The sequence below is a fragment of the Erythranthe guttata genome, chromosome 5 (genome assembly GCF_056151865.1).
Source record: "Erythranthe guttata isolate IM_541 chromosome 5, IM_541, whole genome shotgun sequence".
In the NCBI taxonomy this organism is placed as follows: domain Eukaryota; kingdom Viridiplantae; phylum Streptophyta; class Magnoliopsida; order Lamiales; family Phrymaceae; genus Erythranthe; species Erythranthe guttata.
In genome coordinates, this window is record NC_142537.1 from 335,631 (window position 1) to 351,543 (window position 15,913).

At 35.2% G+C, this 15,913-nt stretch overlaps 3 protein-coding genes across 4 annotated transcripts; 2 read left to right on the forward strand and 1 right to left on the reverse strand.

Moving 5' to 3' along the window:
- The first annotated feature begins 562 nt into the window (after positions 1–562).
- LOC105974812 (Ankyrin repeat family protein) lies at positions 563–3,107 on the forward strand. Its single transcript, XM_012999971.2, has 5 exons — positions 563–858; positions 1,491–1,617; positions 2,211–2,335; positions 2,450–2,596; positions 2,764–3,107. Exons 1-5 carry the CDS (start codon positions 676–678, stop codon positions 2,896–2,898), a joined length of 717 nt encoding a protein of 238 aa, XP_012855425.1. The 5' UTR covers positions 563–675; the 3' UTR covers positions 2,899–3,107.
- Positions 3,108–3,414: 307 nt separating this feature from the next.
- Positions 3,415–8,455, forward strand: LOC105974774 (uncharacterized). Of its 2 annotated transcripts, none has more exons than XM_012999923.2 (15): positions 3,415–3,572; positions 3,925–4,398; positions 4,684–4,761; positions 4,965–5,020; positions 5,334–5,453; positions 5,556–5,626; positions 5,841–5,934; positions 6,066–6,275; positions 6,570–6,821; positions 7,077–7,185; positions 7,333–7,400; positions 7,687–7,756; positions 7,874–7,948; positions 8,044–8,135; positions 8,219–8,455. In XM_012999923.2, exons 2-15 carry the CDS (start codon positions 4,084–4,086, stop codon positions 8,292–8,294), a joined length of 1,686 nt encoding a protein of 561 aa, XP_012855377.1. In that variant the 5' UTR covers positions 3,415–3,572; positions 3,925–4,083; the 3' UTR covers positions 8,295–8,455. The 2 variants fall into 2 exon arrangements, with proteins under 2 accessions (XP_012855377.1, XP_012855378.1); XM_012999924.2 differs by having other exon boundaries at positions 3,445–3,572; positions 3,991–4,398.
- Positions 8,456–8,877: 422 nt separating this feature from the next.
- Positions 8,878–13,371, reverse strand: LOC105974747 (uncharacterized). The gene is made up of 4 exons (XM_012999893.2): positions 12,729–13,371; positions 11,647–11,861; positions 10,946–11,561; positions 8,878–10,864 (listed from the first exon to the last, which is right to left on the reverse strand). The coding sequence occupies exons 2-4, from the start codon at positions 11,857–11,859 to the stop codon at positions 9,096–9,098; spliced, it is 2,598 nt and encodes an 865-aa protein (XP_012855347.2). The 5' UTR covers positions 11,860–11,861; positions 12,729–13,371; the 3' UTR covers positions 8,878–9,095.
- Between the last annotated feature and the right edge of the window lie 2,542 nt (positions 13,372–15,913).

Genomic DNA, 15,913 nt, shown 5'->3' on the forward strand with positions numbered 1-15,913 from the left:
ATCCGTGACTTTCTGAATGACAAAATCTTCTAAAATTATGTCGATAGAATGACAACATAATGACCTTATCCTTTTTTCTTTTTCTTTATTTTATATTTTATTTCTCAAACCAAGTACTATAAATTGGAAAGAATGGAAACACAAACTGCAACCACTTTGTGATCGATTTCAATTTTCAAGTAACAATGGCAATCTCGTAGGAGTGAAACTGTGAGCACAAGTGGATTGAATAAGAAATTCGACGTTGCACTTGTGTTCCCAGGTCACCCCTTTGAGATTCACTTGTTTGTTCTTGTTGATTCGAAATTTGTATTCTTTACTTATTTTACTGTGAATATTTATTGGAATATGCTTTGTTTTTTTTTTTTTTTTTTTGTTGGTATGAAAATTATACAATTAAGCTTCGTTTAATATGTTTGGCATGCTACTACTACTAATTAAAACGCGCTGCTTAAATAAAAGTTCTTTATTAAATATTATTATTTTATTGAAATATTAACCAAGTAAAAGACTATACTATCCATTACACTATATTTTAATTTTATTAAATATAAAAGGTTTTATAGGTAAATTACATATAATCCAACACCTTCGCGACTGAAAAGGTAAAAACCCCCACCAAGGAAAAACACACAACACACAGTAGTCCTCGAACCATCGGCAGTAGCCGTAGACATGGAAATCGACGGCGAACCAGCTAGAGCAATCAAAGAAAAGGACCTATTCACGGCGGCGGAGTCCGGCGATTCATCGGTTTTCGAATCGCTCTCCGAGGAGCAACTCCTCAAAGCCAGCTCCCTCCGCAACGAAGACGGCCGTTCTCTAATCCACGTCGCCGTCTCCTCCTCCCGGACCGAGGTTCGAGTCATAGTTCAGATTTGCTTCTCAGTGAATTTTTTAGCAATTTGATCGTATTAAATTTTAATTTTCATTGTTGGTGTATTACTGTAAAAAATTGCCGATTCAATTATGTAAAATTTCTCTCTGTAATTTTTTACTTACTAGCTATTGACCTCTCGGTGAAGAATTCGGATGTAGTACATCTGTTTCGTTGAAACCTAATTTGAAATAATATGCCCTGATTGTTAGCAATTTCCTTAAGTAACTGTTAGCTAAAAACCACACGAAGGCTCTGGTTTATTATTATTTAATTTTTTCAGTGTTTGGTGGCTTAGAAGATGGCTTGGGATTTAGGGCAAACATTTCAATTACGTGGCATTAAAATATTTGGTTGGATAGTTTAGAAACACATTGCTAAAATTCTTTAGATGCAACAATTGGGAATTGGTGTTGCGTAATGTCTAATGCCACTTCGGAGACAGCAATCGGGAATTGTTTTAGAAACAACGTGTTATTGATCCTAATGTCAGTAATTGCCATTAGCTGTTTCAGCTTTATGTTGTTGTGTGTTCGTTTTTCATTTAGTTCAACTACATGTAGATAACTTCGTTTCCTTTTTTATGTGGGGCTTTTATTTGTGGATGGACTAGCTGGTGGAAATACTATCAGCTGCAAGCCCATCAGTCGTAAACAGTTCTGATGAAGAGGGATGGTCACCTCTGCACTCTGCTGCAAGCAGTGGCAATCTTGAGATTGTGAAGATTTTACTTAATAGAGGTCAGTGTGTGTAATATTTTCTGTGGAATTACTGTTGTTCTTGAAGAAGCATTTCCACGTGAAGAGTTTTTTTTTTCTTTTATGACATATTAAGGCAAAATGGACATGGATGATTAAGAGGAAAGATTCAAGAAACGCATGAGAATACTTATATCTGTCTTACTTGTAGATGCTGCAGTTTGTTTCTTCGTTTATATTTTTCCTTATCGATGTTAGAATCTTACTTCCTTGAACGTTCATAAATGCATTTGAAGAATCAAATGGTCTTGCCTCTTGGATAAAACGAAGCGCAAGGATTTTTTTTAATAATATTTTATAGAAATCCACTTTTCTTTAGAAATTAAATTAGGCGAAGGCACATTGAAAACCATCTTGATTTTCCATCTCCACTTTGGATTCTTCATTTATTGTTTAAAGCTTGTTCTTATGATCTAAGCATATGTTATGTATAGAGAGTTGCCCCAATCCCATGAGATCTCCCTTTTAATGTCAACAACCACATGTTTTGTATTGATTCTGCAATAACTCCGTGCTGTTATTGACATATTTGTGAACGATCTCTAATCAAGAAGTTAGAAATTCATTTTGAACAGGAGCTGATGTAAATTTGAAAAACGATGGTGGCCGCACAGCTCTTCATTATGCTGCTAGCAAAGGTCGGCTGAAACTAGCTGAAATTTTGGTTTCACACGGTGCAAAGCTCAATGTCAAGGACAAGGCTCGTAACTTCTTTTTGCTATTCATGTCATTTTATTTGATGACATTGAATTATTTTTAAGTACATTTCGGAATCTATGATTGTTCAATGGCTGCTCAATGACACTTTATGCAGGTTGGTTGCACCCCATTGCACCGTGCAGCAAGCACTGGGAACGCAGAATTGTGCGAATTCTTGATCGAGGAAGGAGCAGAAGTTGATGATGTTGATAAAGCAGGGCAAACCCCTCTTATGACTGCAGTAATATGTGATAACAAAGAGGTAAATTTTGTGGGAAGTTTTACGATGTAATATTTTTTATAAAAATAATAAATAAATAAGTTGCTCTCGAAAATTATTTTGGGCTTAAAGGGAAGATATGATTAACTCAGTGAGTTCATAGTATCAGAAATTTGCTGCTATGAATCCTAACTCTACTGAGTTTGCAGGTAGCTCTCCTCCTTATAAGACATGGAGCTGATGTGGATTCTAAAGACAAAGAAGAATATACCGTTCTTGCACGAGCATCTCACGACCTACGCCTCCTTTTAGTTGATGCTGCCAAGGCTATGCTCGAAGACTGAAAATAATGACCGGAGTTGTATTAATTTTTTTTGTTTAATTTTTTTTTATAATATTTGGTTACTTTTTCATGAGGTGTAAACAGTCTCGAATGCTTAGTCGAAATGACTCTCTTTGTCGAAATTACAGCGACAAATCGTAGGTTTTCTAACTGTGAATTATGACCCAACCTTATTTTGAGATCTAATGGGCATTTTGCTGATTGATAAAACAGATGAATGGCAGTTTAATTGTGAAATATTGGCGCCATTTTGACTAATTGTTTGAGTATAGTCTCAATTTGGTTATGTAATAACCAATTTATGTTTGAAATTGACTTTAAAATTAAATAATCATTGTTTTAATTAATACGTAAGTAGTACTACTAAATAAATCAAGTGTTCCTCTTAAGTTGTGCTTTAGCACCAATCACAGTCTTACATGTACGATGTACCAATGATTGAAGAAATCATTATATAATTAAATTTTTTTAATGGGTTGTAAATAAAATAAATTTGAAATTCAAGGGGCATTTGGACAATAAAAACAAAATCTGACAAATTACGATCAGATAAAAAAAAAAAAAAACAAATCAGAAATTCCACCGCAGACCCAGACGCTGGACACCATCGAATATCTTCCCCAGATTCCATCTTCTCAAATCTCAGAAGGCGCTCCAGTTATCACGATTTTGAAGGTATTTTGATTTTTTAGGGATTCATGGATGAGTATTTGAGCGTAAATATGAAGAATTCATGTCCTCCTTTTGCTTTCTATACTTGTATTTTTTTTAATTTTCTGACGTTAATTTGTTTGCAACGAGATAAATTTTGAATTTGTGATAATTCTGGAATGATTTGATTGCGGCCAGTCTGGAAGCGATGCGAGCGCTTCTGAAGCTCAGATGATTCTGATTGACTCTTCAATTCTATGAGATATTTCGATTTTGTTTGACATATGTGACGTTTCGTTTGATTCAAAGTTCACCGGAAAAAAAAAATAGTTCACTTCATCAACACTTTGATATTATTATTTTTCTTTTGCATCAGGGGATTTAAGTTAGCAACATTGTGTTGGGCATTGTTGAAATTGAGGTTTCAATATTTTTCCTTCAGAGTTGAGCCAGTTGGTAATAGCTAATAAAGGAGGTGGGTTTAATGTTAGAGAGAAGGTGAAGGGGGTGAAGATTTGATTAGGGGTCCTTAATTATGATGTATGCGTCTGGGGCTGCAACCACTAATCGAGGTGGATTACCAACAGATAGTGGGTATTCTGCTGTGACTCTTGATCAAGTGCCACGTTGGAGTGATTCGGAGTTTAGATACTCGTACGAGAATGATGATTCGGCTTTCCAGAATCCGTATTTTCCGGACCCTTTAACACCTGCATCTGATGGAGAGAATAGTGGAAATGGGATGGTGTCTCGGTTTCCCATTGATCACGAAATTAACTCGAAGATATATCTTTGGAGGGGAGACCCGTGGAATCTTGAGGTGGATGCTGTAGTAAATTCAACAAACGAGGTGCGTAGTTCGTTTATTGTTATGGAGAGTATTGCTTTTATCTACAGGAAATGTAATCGCATGATGGTTCTGGCTTTCTTATTTGCATACTTATCTTCGTGAGAAGTGATGAGATAACTGATTTGTTGACTGTTGGCTTTTCTTATGATGTTAATGTTGGGCTTGTACGGTGTAGTGATTTTCTCTGCATTTCTATGATACTTAATCTAAGTAGCGTATTCCCTGCCTAACCAGAAGTGGCTGCATTTTTTCCGAAAAATTAAATATTATTTGTTTGGTTGGCAGAACTTAGATGAAGCACACAGTAGCCCTGGTTTGCATGCTGCCGCAGGCCCTGGTCTTGCAGAAGAATGTTCTACATTGGTAATATAACTACGTACTCATAATTAAATCGTTCATCCACAATGTGCTCTATGAATGGTCTAACCAGTTATATGGATTTTGGTATAAAAAAACATGCAACTACTTCTGTTAGATTCTGAAGATTACATTCTCATGAAGAACTTTATCCTGAAATGTTACACCTTTATTACTTGCACGTAACTATGGATGTTTAACGCTTACAGGGTGGCTGCCGAACAGGGATGGCAAAAGTTACCAAGGGTTATGACCTTCCAGCAAGGTGACTATGCCAAAATCGTTCGACTAGACTTTATGCTGTTTTTAGTTCTAATCAGTTTGTTACAATCTTTTGTTGTATTTATTTGGAATATTTTTTAAATTCATGTATTTAACTCTGTATTAATTAGCTTACTGAACCACCTGTCATGTTTCGAAATATTTCCAATAAATTAATGATCAAAGATGGCAATAACGCCTCTTTATAGATTTGAATAAAATTATTTCAGGGTCTCTGTAATTTTTTAGTGTAGACATTGCAAACTTATATTTAATAACTAATTTTACTCAATATGGAAGTTTCTTGTAATTTGCAGGAGGGTTGTTCATACTGTTGGTCCTAAGTATGCTGTAAAATATCATACGGCTGCAGAGAATGCTCTTAGTCATTGCTACAGATCTTGCCTTGAACTTCTCATTGAAAATGGATTGCAGAGGTGGTTCAATAATCAGGCATTGAATCCAGTTATTTATTCTTCCTTGTGTCATGGATTATTCTTAAAATACTGGGATTGAGTTCTTTATTAATGTGAATGCAGCATTGCCATGGGTTGTATATATACAGAAGCCAAAAATTATCCACGAGAACCAGCTGCGCACGTGGCAATAAGTAAGCAATTTCCTTACCATGTTTTGTCTGTTGGTGTGTGTTTTGTATCTAAATAAGAAGTCGAGGTGCATTTTTTTACGTAGATTTCATTCATGATCTATAAGTTATATTTTATGAATTTCTTCATATATTTCACGTTTTTGAACATGCTTCACTATTCTGTTTCCTTCCTCCATTCCTTGCCTTGAAATTCGGATTTATGTTATTTGGTTAGGAACTGTGAGACGATTTCTTGAGAAACAGAAGGATAAAATACATGCAGTCGTATTTTGCACTACAACAACAACGGATACAGAGATATATAAAAGGTGTGTTAACTGGAAGTGTACTATCTAGTTAATCTAGCAATCTGCGTGTCCTGTCTAACTGATGAAATGTACTTTTTGTTACGAATAGATTTTTTTGCTCTTCAATTTGTCATTAATATTTCCTATTGTAGATTGCTTCCGCTTTACTTTCCACGGGATAAACTTGAGGAGGAGGTAGCTATTTCAAAACTTCCGGCTGATGTTGGAGATGAAAATGGCGAGACAGTCATAGATGAACGTAAAATCAGAATAAAGCCTTTACCCAATTTGAAGAAGAATATTCCTAGAGCTCCCCAAACCTCTACTGATCTTTCAGTGAGCGACGTTGCATCGGCAAGACGGTTAGTGACTCAAATACTTTTCCCTGACCTTTTGTATATGCAATTATCCAATTGATGCTTTAGGGTTTTGACCTAAACTAAGTTGCTTTACGGTCTAAAAGATATTCAAAAAATGAGGTCACATGGCAGTAGATAAACCGCTTTCAGTTACCAGAGTACTTCCTTACGAGCATATGGTTGTCTTTCTTGTCTGGTAAAATAACTAATGTGGGTGGTTTTCTTTCTTAGATTTTTTTGGCATTATGGACTCATGGAATGTAGGCATTTATTTATTTTTTATTTATTTTTAAATAGGAACTCGTCATACTTGGATTCATATCTAGATCCTGCTTTTATGTCCTTGATCAAAGATCCAGATGAGAGACGTAGAGAACAATGGGAGAAAACTGCTCAGGCACGAAATGGTTGGAATGTTGCTAAAATGTTTGGATATGGTGACCTTGGCAGTCCTCCTTTATCCGCTGCTGAAGAATATTCCATCCATTCTAGATATCTTGCTAAAGCAAATTCACTTAATCTTTCCGACATCGCTGAAATGAAAATTGTGTAAGCTGCTTGAACTTGATAGTTTGTGATATACTAAATAATTGGACTTTGTTTGATGTTTGGTAAACACAATAATTTCCCAGGTTGACCCGGAAATATTATGTTATCGTGTCTTATCTTGCTTGTTAGGGAGCTTTTTTATTGGACCTTCTATGGTCCAACAAAACAATTGGATTTTCATTTGATTATTTGATCGTACGAGGCCTAACTGTATGAAGTTCAGAATCGTAACGCATACTCTTGTCTTTATTTCAGCTACCGAGGTGGGGTGGACAGTGAAGGTCGTCCAGTAATGGTGGTGGTTGGAGCACATTTTCTCCTCAGATGTCTTGACCTAGAGCGGTTTGTGCTATACGTTGTGAAGGTGAATAATTATTGCCGTTTTCAGTTATAAATTCAGTACTTCCATGGGTTTATGGATCATGTTAAATGGTTAACTACGATGGCCTTTCCAGCTGCTTGTTTGGCCCTTACTGAGGTGGATAATTATCATTTAAGTATTTTTTTTCAGGAGTTTGAGCCCTTGATACAGAAGCCTTACTCAATAGTTTATCTCCATTCGGCAGCATCATTGCAGATGTGCGTATTTTCTCCTTGACAGTATATTGTATATCTTTAAAGTATTTCTTATTTCTGTTAGTATGAGAAATTTGCAAAATTAAAACAAATGTGAAGGGGTTACTTGTCATTTACAAACGTAACTAGTTCTTTTTGTTAATTATTAAAAAGCTCGAGGGTAGTTTTTGTAATTTACCCTTTTTAGAGTACGACTCCTCAGTCCTCGATCTATCGAGGTTGTTAAGGTATATAACGAGAAGCAAAATTCTTGAGTTTGGCTGACTTCTAAATACTTGTGATTCAACAGACAACCAGATATGGGGTGGATGAAAAGAGTCGAACAAATACTTGGTCGGAAACACCAGCGTAATCTTCATGTACGTCTATTCTCATTTCTCGCTTTTAGAGGCTCTTATGTATATACACGCGCGCACACACACACACACACACACTCTCTTAGTTCTCGTTTATTGAAATTTGCTTTTATGGTGTAGGCAATATATGTTCTCCATCCAACGTTTGGTCTGAAAGCTGCAATATTTGCAATGCAGTTATTTATAGATAATGTGGTATGCCTCATTTCATCTAAATTTTACGATTTTCCAATTTTTTTCCCTTTTTCTGCGAAGAAGCTAAAGAAATCGAAAAACTGATTGATTATCAGGTTTGGAAGAAGGTTGTCTATGTCGATCGCCTTCTGCAGCTATTCAAATATGTCCCTCGTGAACAACTGACTATTCCGGATTTCGTGTTTCAGTAAGTTTCCATTAGTTTTAATTAATCAATCATATTTTATCCCAACAATTTTCATGATGGAAAAATCATTAAAATTGGTGCAGGCATGATTTAGAAGTGAACGGAGGCAAGGGCGTTATTGTTGATCCTAGAACAAAATATGTCTATCAGCGGCTGTAGATATATCTATTGTATAAAAGCATATCCAATTCTATTTTCAACCAAGTCCCTTTCCTATTTTTCCAATTCATTTTGGTCCTTTTTTCTATTTTTTCAATTCATTTTGGTTACGAAGAATTATTGTTTATTTATGTTTATTCTAATAAATGTTTTTTTCTTTATGGGTGGAATTATGAAACAGTCTGGCTGCTGCTAACTATTTTGTCCAGGTAATCTAGTCGTACACGTGTCCTTTTCTAGTAAACAATTCTAGGATGTGGGCCCACTAAACGATGGGGCCCAAACAAACACTTAGCCCAAAACTTGAAGCCCACAAGTGGAAATTTATTTTGGGTAAAATACAGTTTGAATTTCTATAATGAAGCATGTTCTTATAATTTTTATCATTTTATAATTTTTTTTTTTTGAGTAATATCATTTTATAATTTATTAAAGCATATTTCATTAATTAGTAATTCATATTATTTTTTTGTAATATATATATAACATATATAAATGAACTTATAATTTATAACATTAATATTTGCAATTTAAAATTTTCAAATTTATAATTATATGTAAATCAACAATTGAAACAATCGTATTCAAAACAATGATCTGTGTGTATATATATCATATCATGACCAAATCAAACTGACATTATTTCTAAACAATTCAAGTTTTCGCCAACGCCATTTACACACACAAATAACCATTCCTTCTACTATTCAAAAACTCGTAAAAAACAAGCTTTCGAAATGTCGCGCAATTTCTCTATTAGAAAAAAAAAAAAAAAAAAAAAAAAAACCGATGCCTCCTTTATTACGCAAACGCCACAGCAGGAGTATTATTACTATTACCCGCGGGACATCTCTGTCTCCGAGGTCGCCTAGTAGTCTTCCCCCACCCCGTTAAACTTCTATCCTCCAACGGTGCAATTACAACGGGGCCCACAGGGGTAGTTTCCACCGCTGCCCGGGCAGTTTCCACTACTGCCCGTTTCCTGCCCCGGGCAGCCCCGTTTCTCCTCGTCCAAGAATGGCCAGTTGCTCTCATCAACCCCCCGAACGTCTGAAAATCCTCAGTCACCTCGTGCCTCGATAAAGATACCAAACCTGGAAGAATATCCCTTTGGAAATCCCGTTTCTGCCTTCCCCTCCTAGCATTACCCCTTCTAGGCCTCGTTGGTAAAGCAGCGGGCCCCGTTTCTACGAGTTCTAGAAGTACAAAGGGCTTAGGCATGTAGTCCTCTTCTTTCATTTCTGCTATTTCCAGTACCATAGCCTCGAATTCGTCCATCTGTGGCGATTCTTTGCCAGCTGTCATCATCTCACACTCGTTCGCATGTTGAGAAGAGAGAGAATTGGCAAGCCATAGGAGTGCTTCTGATAAGGAAGCTTCATCGGGTGTTTGGATTTGTGGACATGAAGAGGAGATTGCAATCATTGTTTCTGCCGCAGTTGTAAGAACTTCGTCCACTGTTTGTTCGGTTTGGTGGTCTATTACGGGTTTTAAGGATTCTTTGTCGGGTATGTTTTCTTTGGACAGTGTACTATGAAAATCGTCATCCTCGCTCTCCATAAGGAAAGGAACTTCAAGATCTATCTCCAATGCAATCTTTCGTTTCTCGTAACCGAGCGATGGAGATTCTTCTTCACAGTCACTAACACACGAGTTTAGGTCAATGTAGTCTCGTATCGAATCCCCGTTTTTCGGCTTTTCCTTTTCTTTCTCCAGAGCCACCAGTTCTACAGCAGCAGCAGCTATAATCTCATCCTCATCTGGCTCACACGCTACATTAATATCGATCATACCGTTCTTTCTTTGAGGTTTCGCTGAGGTGGAAGCAATGGGTGACAGCTCATCATCTCGTGCATCTCTTTCGAACACGCGACATCCAAGAATTTTCTTACAATCACTTCCCGATGTAACTTTTGGGACGAAGAGTTGATTAAGATCTCTACCCGTTTCATTCTTGGAAGAAAATTGATTGGAAGAAGAAGCACAAAGGTTGCTGGACTTTCCGGAAGGTTCTAATCTCCTAGGTTTAAGCCACGGCAACGCCGTCGTATTAAGATCCTGAAGAATCTCGATCTCATTTGACGGGCTCTTTGGAAATACTTCTTCATTCAAGTTTATGTCTAATGCGGGCTTCGAATTTGCGAGAATCGAACCATTTCGAAAATTAGAGCCGTTAGATGATGCCACTACAATATTATCACCTCTACTGCAATTAAGTCGTTCTTTCGATCCAGACGCAGGTGCATGGAAAAATCCATTCAAAGTCGATTCACTTCCAAAACCCGGATTCAACTTCGAAGTATACTGCTGGTGGTTTCTGTTCGTCGAAAGTGTTTCTAATGTAACCACCTTTTGAGCAAAATTATTCGTCGGTTTCGCCCACGAAGTTGCAAAACAAGAGGAGTTATTAGAGAAAGGGTTGTTGGAGTGATTCTGGAATCTATCGGAAGGTTCTAGACCATTCCGAAGCCTCTCTCTCCACAGATCTTCTCTGCTGTTGTAACCACTCATCGGATATATTACAGGAGGACGAATTTGTGTTACGGAACTGAGATTGCCACTAGTTGACCCTGAAAATGTCGAGAAAAATTATAGCACTCGCAAATAACTTAATATATACAACCACAAAAACAAAAAAATACAATCTTTACCTCGTTCGTGTATGTAAGACATCTGTCCCCTCTCGCAAACTTTACTTTCGGCAGATGAATTTGTCAAGAATCCGTTACGGGCATTTACGGTTTCTTGAGTGACACCAAAATAACCCGCTTTTGAATTAGCGGGTCGACCCGAATTAGAACCGAGGAAATCAACGCACGATGGAGCTATTCGCTCTTCGATCTGAACCGGTTCGTTTAGATCCGCAAAACCGATCGAGCGACCACCGATGGATAATTTCGAACTACTCGCAGGTCCACCGTTAGTATTGTACTCCTTTGGTTCCTCCGTTTCTTCTTCGGTGTCTATATATCCATCGGCCGGAAGTCGAAGATCGAATAGCTTCTTCCTCACCTTCAATGGTCTTGGATCGAACGGTTCAGATTCCTTTGTAGTCGAATTATTAACTCCTGAAAATGTTCGAGTATTGTTTTTTACAGAACCCGACAAAGGAAAGCCAGCCATGTGCCATTTTCGAGCATTTTCGTACGGAATTTGAGATTCTTGAAGACTTGTTGATGATGCTGGCTCCATTGAAGCTCTGTGTTTTCTTTTGACTTCTTCCATCATGTCCCTTTGTATTCTGTAAAGACGGTGCATTTCGTGCACCTGTTGACAGTAAAATAAAATTGAGACAAAATCGATGTCTTAAGATGACGATTGTAATAATAATAAAAAAAATAAAATAAAGTACCTGGTTCTTGAAAACTGCCTCGTGTTCGAGCATTTTTTGCTTCAATGTGTCCTTATTGTGGCTCGGATAACTGTTGTGGTAATGTCCGTTTTGTATTGTGTTCTTGTTGTTTGCGTAAAATAAGGGCCAGCTGTCAGTTCTAGAATCTTCGTTAAGGTCTCTCATGGAGAAAAATCCAGGCAAGTAGCTTTTGCAATCTACTTTTGTTCCCATTCCTGCGAGTTCAGTGAGCAATTTCGAGATTATCGCAACATCTTAAAACGAGCACAATAAAATGTAAAATTCTTGTAATGTAAGAGAATCTCCAGGTCAGAGCAATTAATCACTTTCTTTATTATGAAAAAATGCAATGTGATTATTGATTAACCAGTAGTTAATGAAGCATTGAATAGTGGTTAGAAAATTAGAAACACAGATCACACAGAGTCGATTCGGATTTCGAAAATCTAGTGAATCTCAGAAGGAAATTCAAATTTATTTCCTTTTGTACAAGTTATACAATCATGTAATGCTGCAGATACGAAAATTTATTCCTGCATCTATTGACCAACGCATTCCAAAATTAAATGCAAATCCTAAATTGCAAATATATCTTAAGAACAACTATTCGAGTGCAGATGAATCTTGAATTTGTAATCCAGGGGGATTGAATAAAAACCAGGAGTAGTTGTTTATATACGAAACGGACCCAATTCAGCAAATGAAATTACGATTCAGGACACATTCTTGATGCTATTATGCTACCAAAGAAAACAAAAGTTGCATATTCTTGAAAATGAGTATGCACATAAAGCAGATCCTGTTTCGATGATCACAAAATCGAAAAACCGAGTACCCATTATAGATATCATCAATTAAACACCAAATCCTAATACATAAACAACTAATTCTGGAAAATCAAATGAACGAATCCAGTTCTTACAGCCAATGAAAACAGCAGACATTTGGGAAAATAATTATGACTCTAACAATCATATGATCAATCAAAAAGCACAATTTAAATATTTTCTTCTTCTGGGTAACAGTCAAACACAAGTAAATCTTTAATTAAAAATAAATAAATAAAAAAAGATGATTATTACCTTAGACCCACATCCTGAAACAAGCTGTTCCTCAAGAACCCTTGGTGAATTTAAATTCAATCATCCAAAATAGTATCATAGAGGAATTAAATAACCCCAGAAAACATGGAATAAAACTTTCAGAGGGTTTCACACTGAACCAGTAAAACAAAAGGCCAACAAAAAGAAGAGAGAGAAATTTCTTTTTTTTCTTTAAACAAAAGAAAAAAAGAACAAAAAAAACTGATGCTAATAATTGGGAAATGAAACAAAGGAACAAATAAGTGTTTGGTTTGGCAACTCCATTGAAGAAGCTCAGATCCTCATCAAACTACAGATTGGAGATTTCGATCTGCTGGGCCACTCTCTCTCTCTCTCTCTCTCTCCTCTCTCTCTCTCTAAATGAAGAAGAAAAAATAAAAAAAGGTAAAAACATAGGAAGAGAGAATGAGAGGAAACAAATTATAAAAAGGAAAGAATTTCTTTTCCCAACTGTATATATTTATTTATTTAGTATTTAATTTAATAGTAGTATTATACTCCACTAATTAGTATTTAATATATGTATATAAATTCAAGAGAGAGAAAGCTAGAGAGAGAAAGAGAGAGATCCCAGATAAGAAATCTTTCACACAAACGAACGACCTTCTCACAACAGTGACATACAAATTTGTCAACATCCGGTCTCTTTTTATTCTCTCCTTTTTCTTTCTCTCTCTAAAAATTAAAAAAAAAAAAAAAAAAAACTCTCACGCACTCATACACACTTGAAAAAACACACACTACCATTAATATAATTTTCTGGGTTTTTTTTTTTTGTTTTCTGTGGAAATTAAAAAGAAATGTTTTTTATTTTAATTTTAATTTCTAGATTCTCTCCACCTCCCCTGCTTTTTTTGTACAGATTATATTTATGATAAAATTTAATGTCCGCAATACAAAACTGCCCACCTATATATAATTAGATATAGATATATAGATACAAGTATATAGCCCCAATGTTTCATGATCATCGTATGTATCGGAAATCTAAGTATTTACATTATTATACATACACTATACATACAAAAACAAAGCCCAAGATGCAATCTTTTTTCTAGATTAAATTTGTACTCCTATTTAATTTGCCATTAATTCGGATTTCAATTTTAAAATTGGTGTCCTAATTGGCTGTTGTCATGCGTCGGACAATCTGTGGGGCCCACTGCCTGTTGTAATTTATTTTTTTATTTTAGGGTTGAAGATTTTATTTAATTATTTATTTATTTATCTAACCTCTGAAGTGGGGTTTAATTACAAGAATGGGATGTGATTTGATTCTCCTGATGAAATCTGATTGGGTGTTACTCTGTCTGTTTCAGAGAAAGTCTAAATTGTTTTTTTGAAGGAGGTACTGTATGGTACTGTACAGAAGTCACAGGTGGATAAATGAATGAACATGATCGGGTTCAGAATTTCCACGTGGCGTCACACCAAAATACCACACACTCAAATATATTTTGTGTCTTAATAATTACCTCAAAATTGACTTGTAAATCAAAAATTAACAATTTTTACTATTTTTTTAAATTAAATAAATAAATAGCAAATGAACTGTTACGGCAATAATGAGGCATAATTGTAGAACTTTTTTCTAGCAAAATTTATAGTGGGAGCATTGAATATTTGAATTTTGTGGTTGTGAAATACCAAAATTAATACATCCGAATATTACTTCAAATATTTGGGATTTAATCTGTTTGGTGTATTGAAAATATAATACAACTGGATTTAATTAGGCAATTCTTTTACTGTCATGATTAATCATTTCAAATATTTTTCAATATTGATATTTGATAGTACCAACTTCGGTTATTACTAATTCACATATATTTCTCATTGATTTTTCTAAGGTCAACTCCTGTGGTAAGTTCAAATTACGAAATATCTCTTATGTTTTGATAATTACAACCATCCCTTCAATTATGTATTGTCTTACGAAAAAAACTCTCTTTCAGTGGGTAAATCTGACACCGCAAAAATAGACATATAAGATAATGCATTGTTGGGAAGATGGGTGTAATTATACAAATATGAGGGATTATTTTGCAATATGAGCCTACCTCAGGGGTGACGGCCGTAATTTGACCTTGATTTTTTTTTTCTTTTTTTTTTTCATTCTAAAGAATTGGACTGTGTCTTAAGAACCATAGAATATTAAATGTAATTTGGATAGAATTTCTCCAATCCTCAAATATTAATTATTCTAAATTAATAATAAAAGTCTAAAAATCCAATTTTTTATAAGGGGTCAATTTTCAGTAAGGGGTTTAACCAAAAAAACTTGAATTTGTTCAAAGATTCAAACTCACATGTATTATTAGGTTAATTACATATAGGCCCCTCCAAAATATCACAATTGCCAAGTAAACCCCTCCCTTTATATATTATTAGATATGAACACACCTTGTGTTTTTACTCTTCAATTTTTTTAATTTTTTTTTTTTTACAAAATTCAAAATATTTTCCTAAGAAAACACATATATAATATATATATATATATATGGGAATGTACTTTGGTAACCAAAAATAGATGGACCAGGTATTGTCCATGGTTTTTTTATCTTGAATTTTGGGTTGAATCCATGCAAAATAATAAATAAATAAAATAAATAAAGAAATCTGCACTGGCAACAAGTTGAACCATGAGTTATTACTTACCATAAAAATACAAACACACCCCTCAGATGGACAATTGTCCTTTTAACATTTTTCGGATCAACCTCTGTATCCAATCTACTGTAATATTCTGACTATTTTCCTACTTCTATTTATTATTAATGTAAATTAATATTTATATATATTCACATAAAATAAAAAATAAAAGGGTAAATTACAAACACCCTCCTGAGGTATGGTCAAATTACAAACCCCCCCTCTTGTTTGGATAATTACAACCACCCCCTCAACTCCTCAAATTTAGTGGAATCTTCGAGATTATATGGAATATTATCACTTTTGTACCCGTTTTATCCCATTCGAACTCTACATTATGAAGCAAGATGATCATAATATATTAATATGTGTTTTTTATCTTGTATATATCAGATTGTGGTGCATCGGAAACTGTATTTTTACACAAAACGAGTACAAACTGGAGCACATTCCACGGAATCTAGATGACTATGTTGAATTTGACACCATAAGGGTGGAGGTGTAAGAAAAAA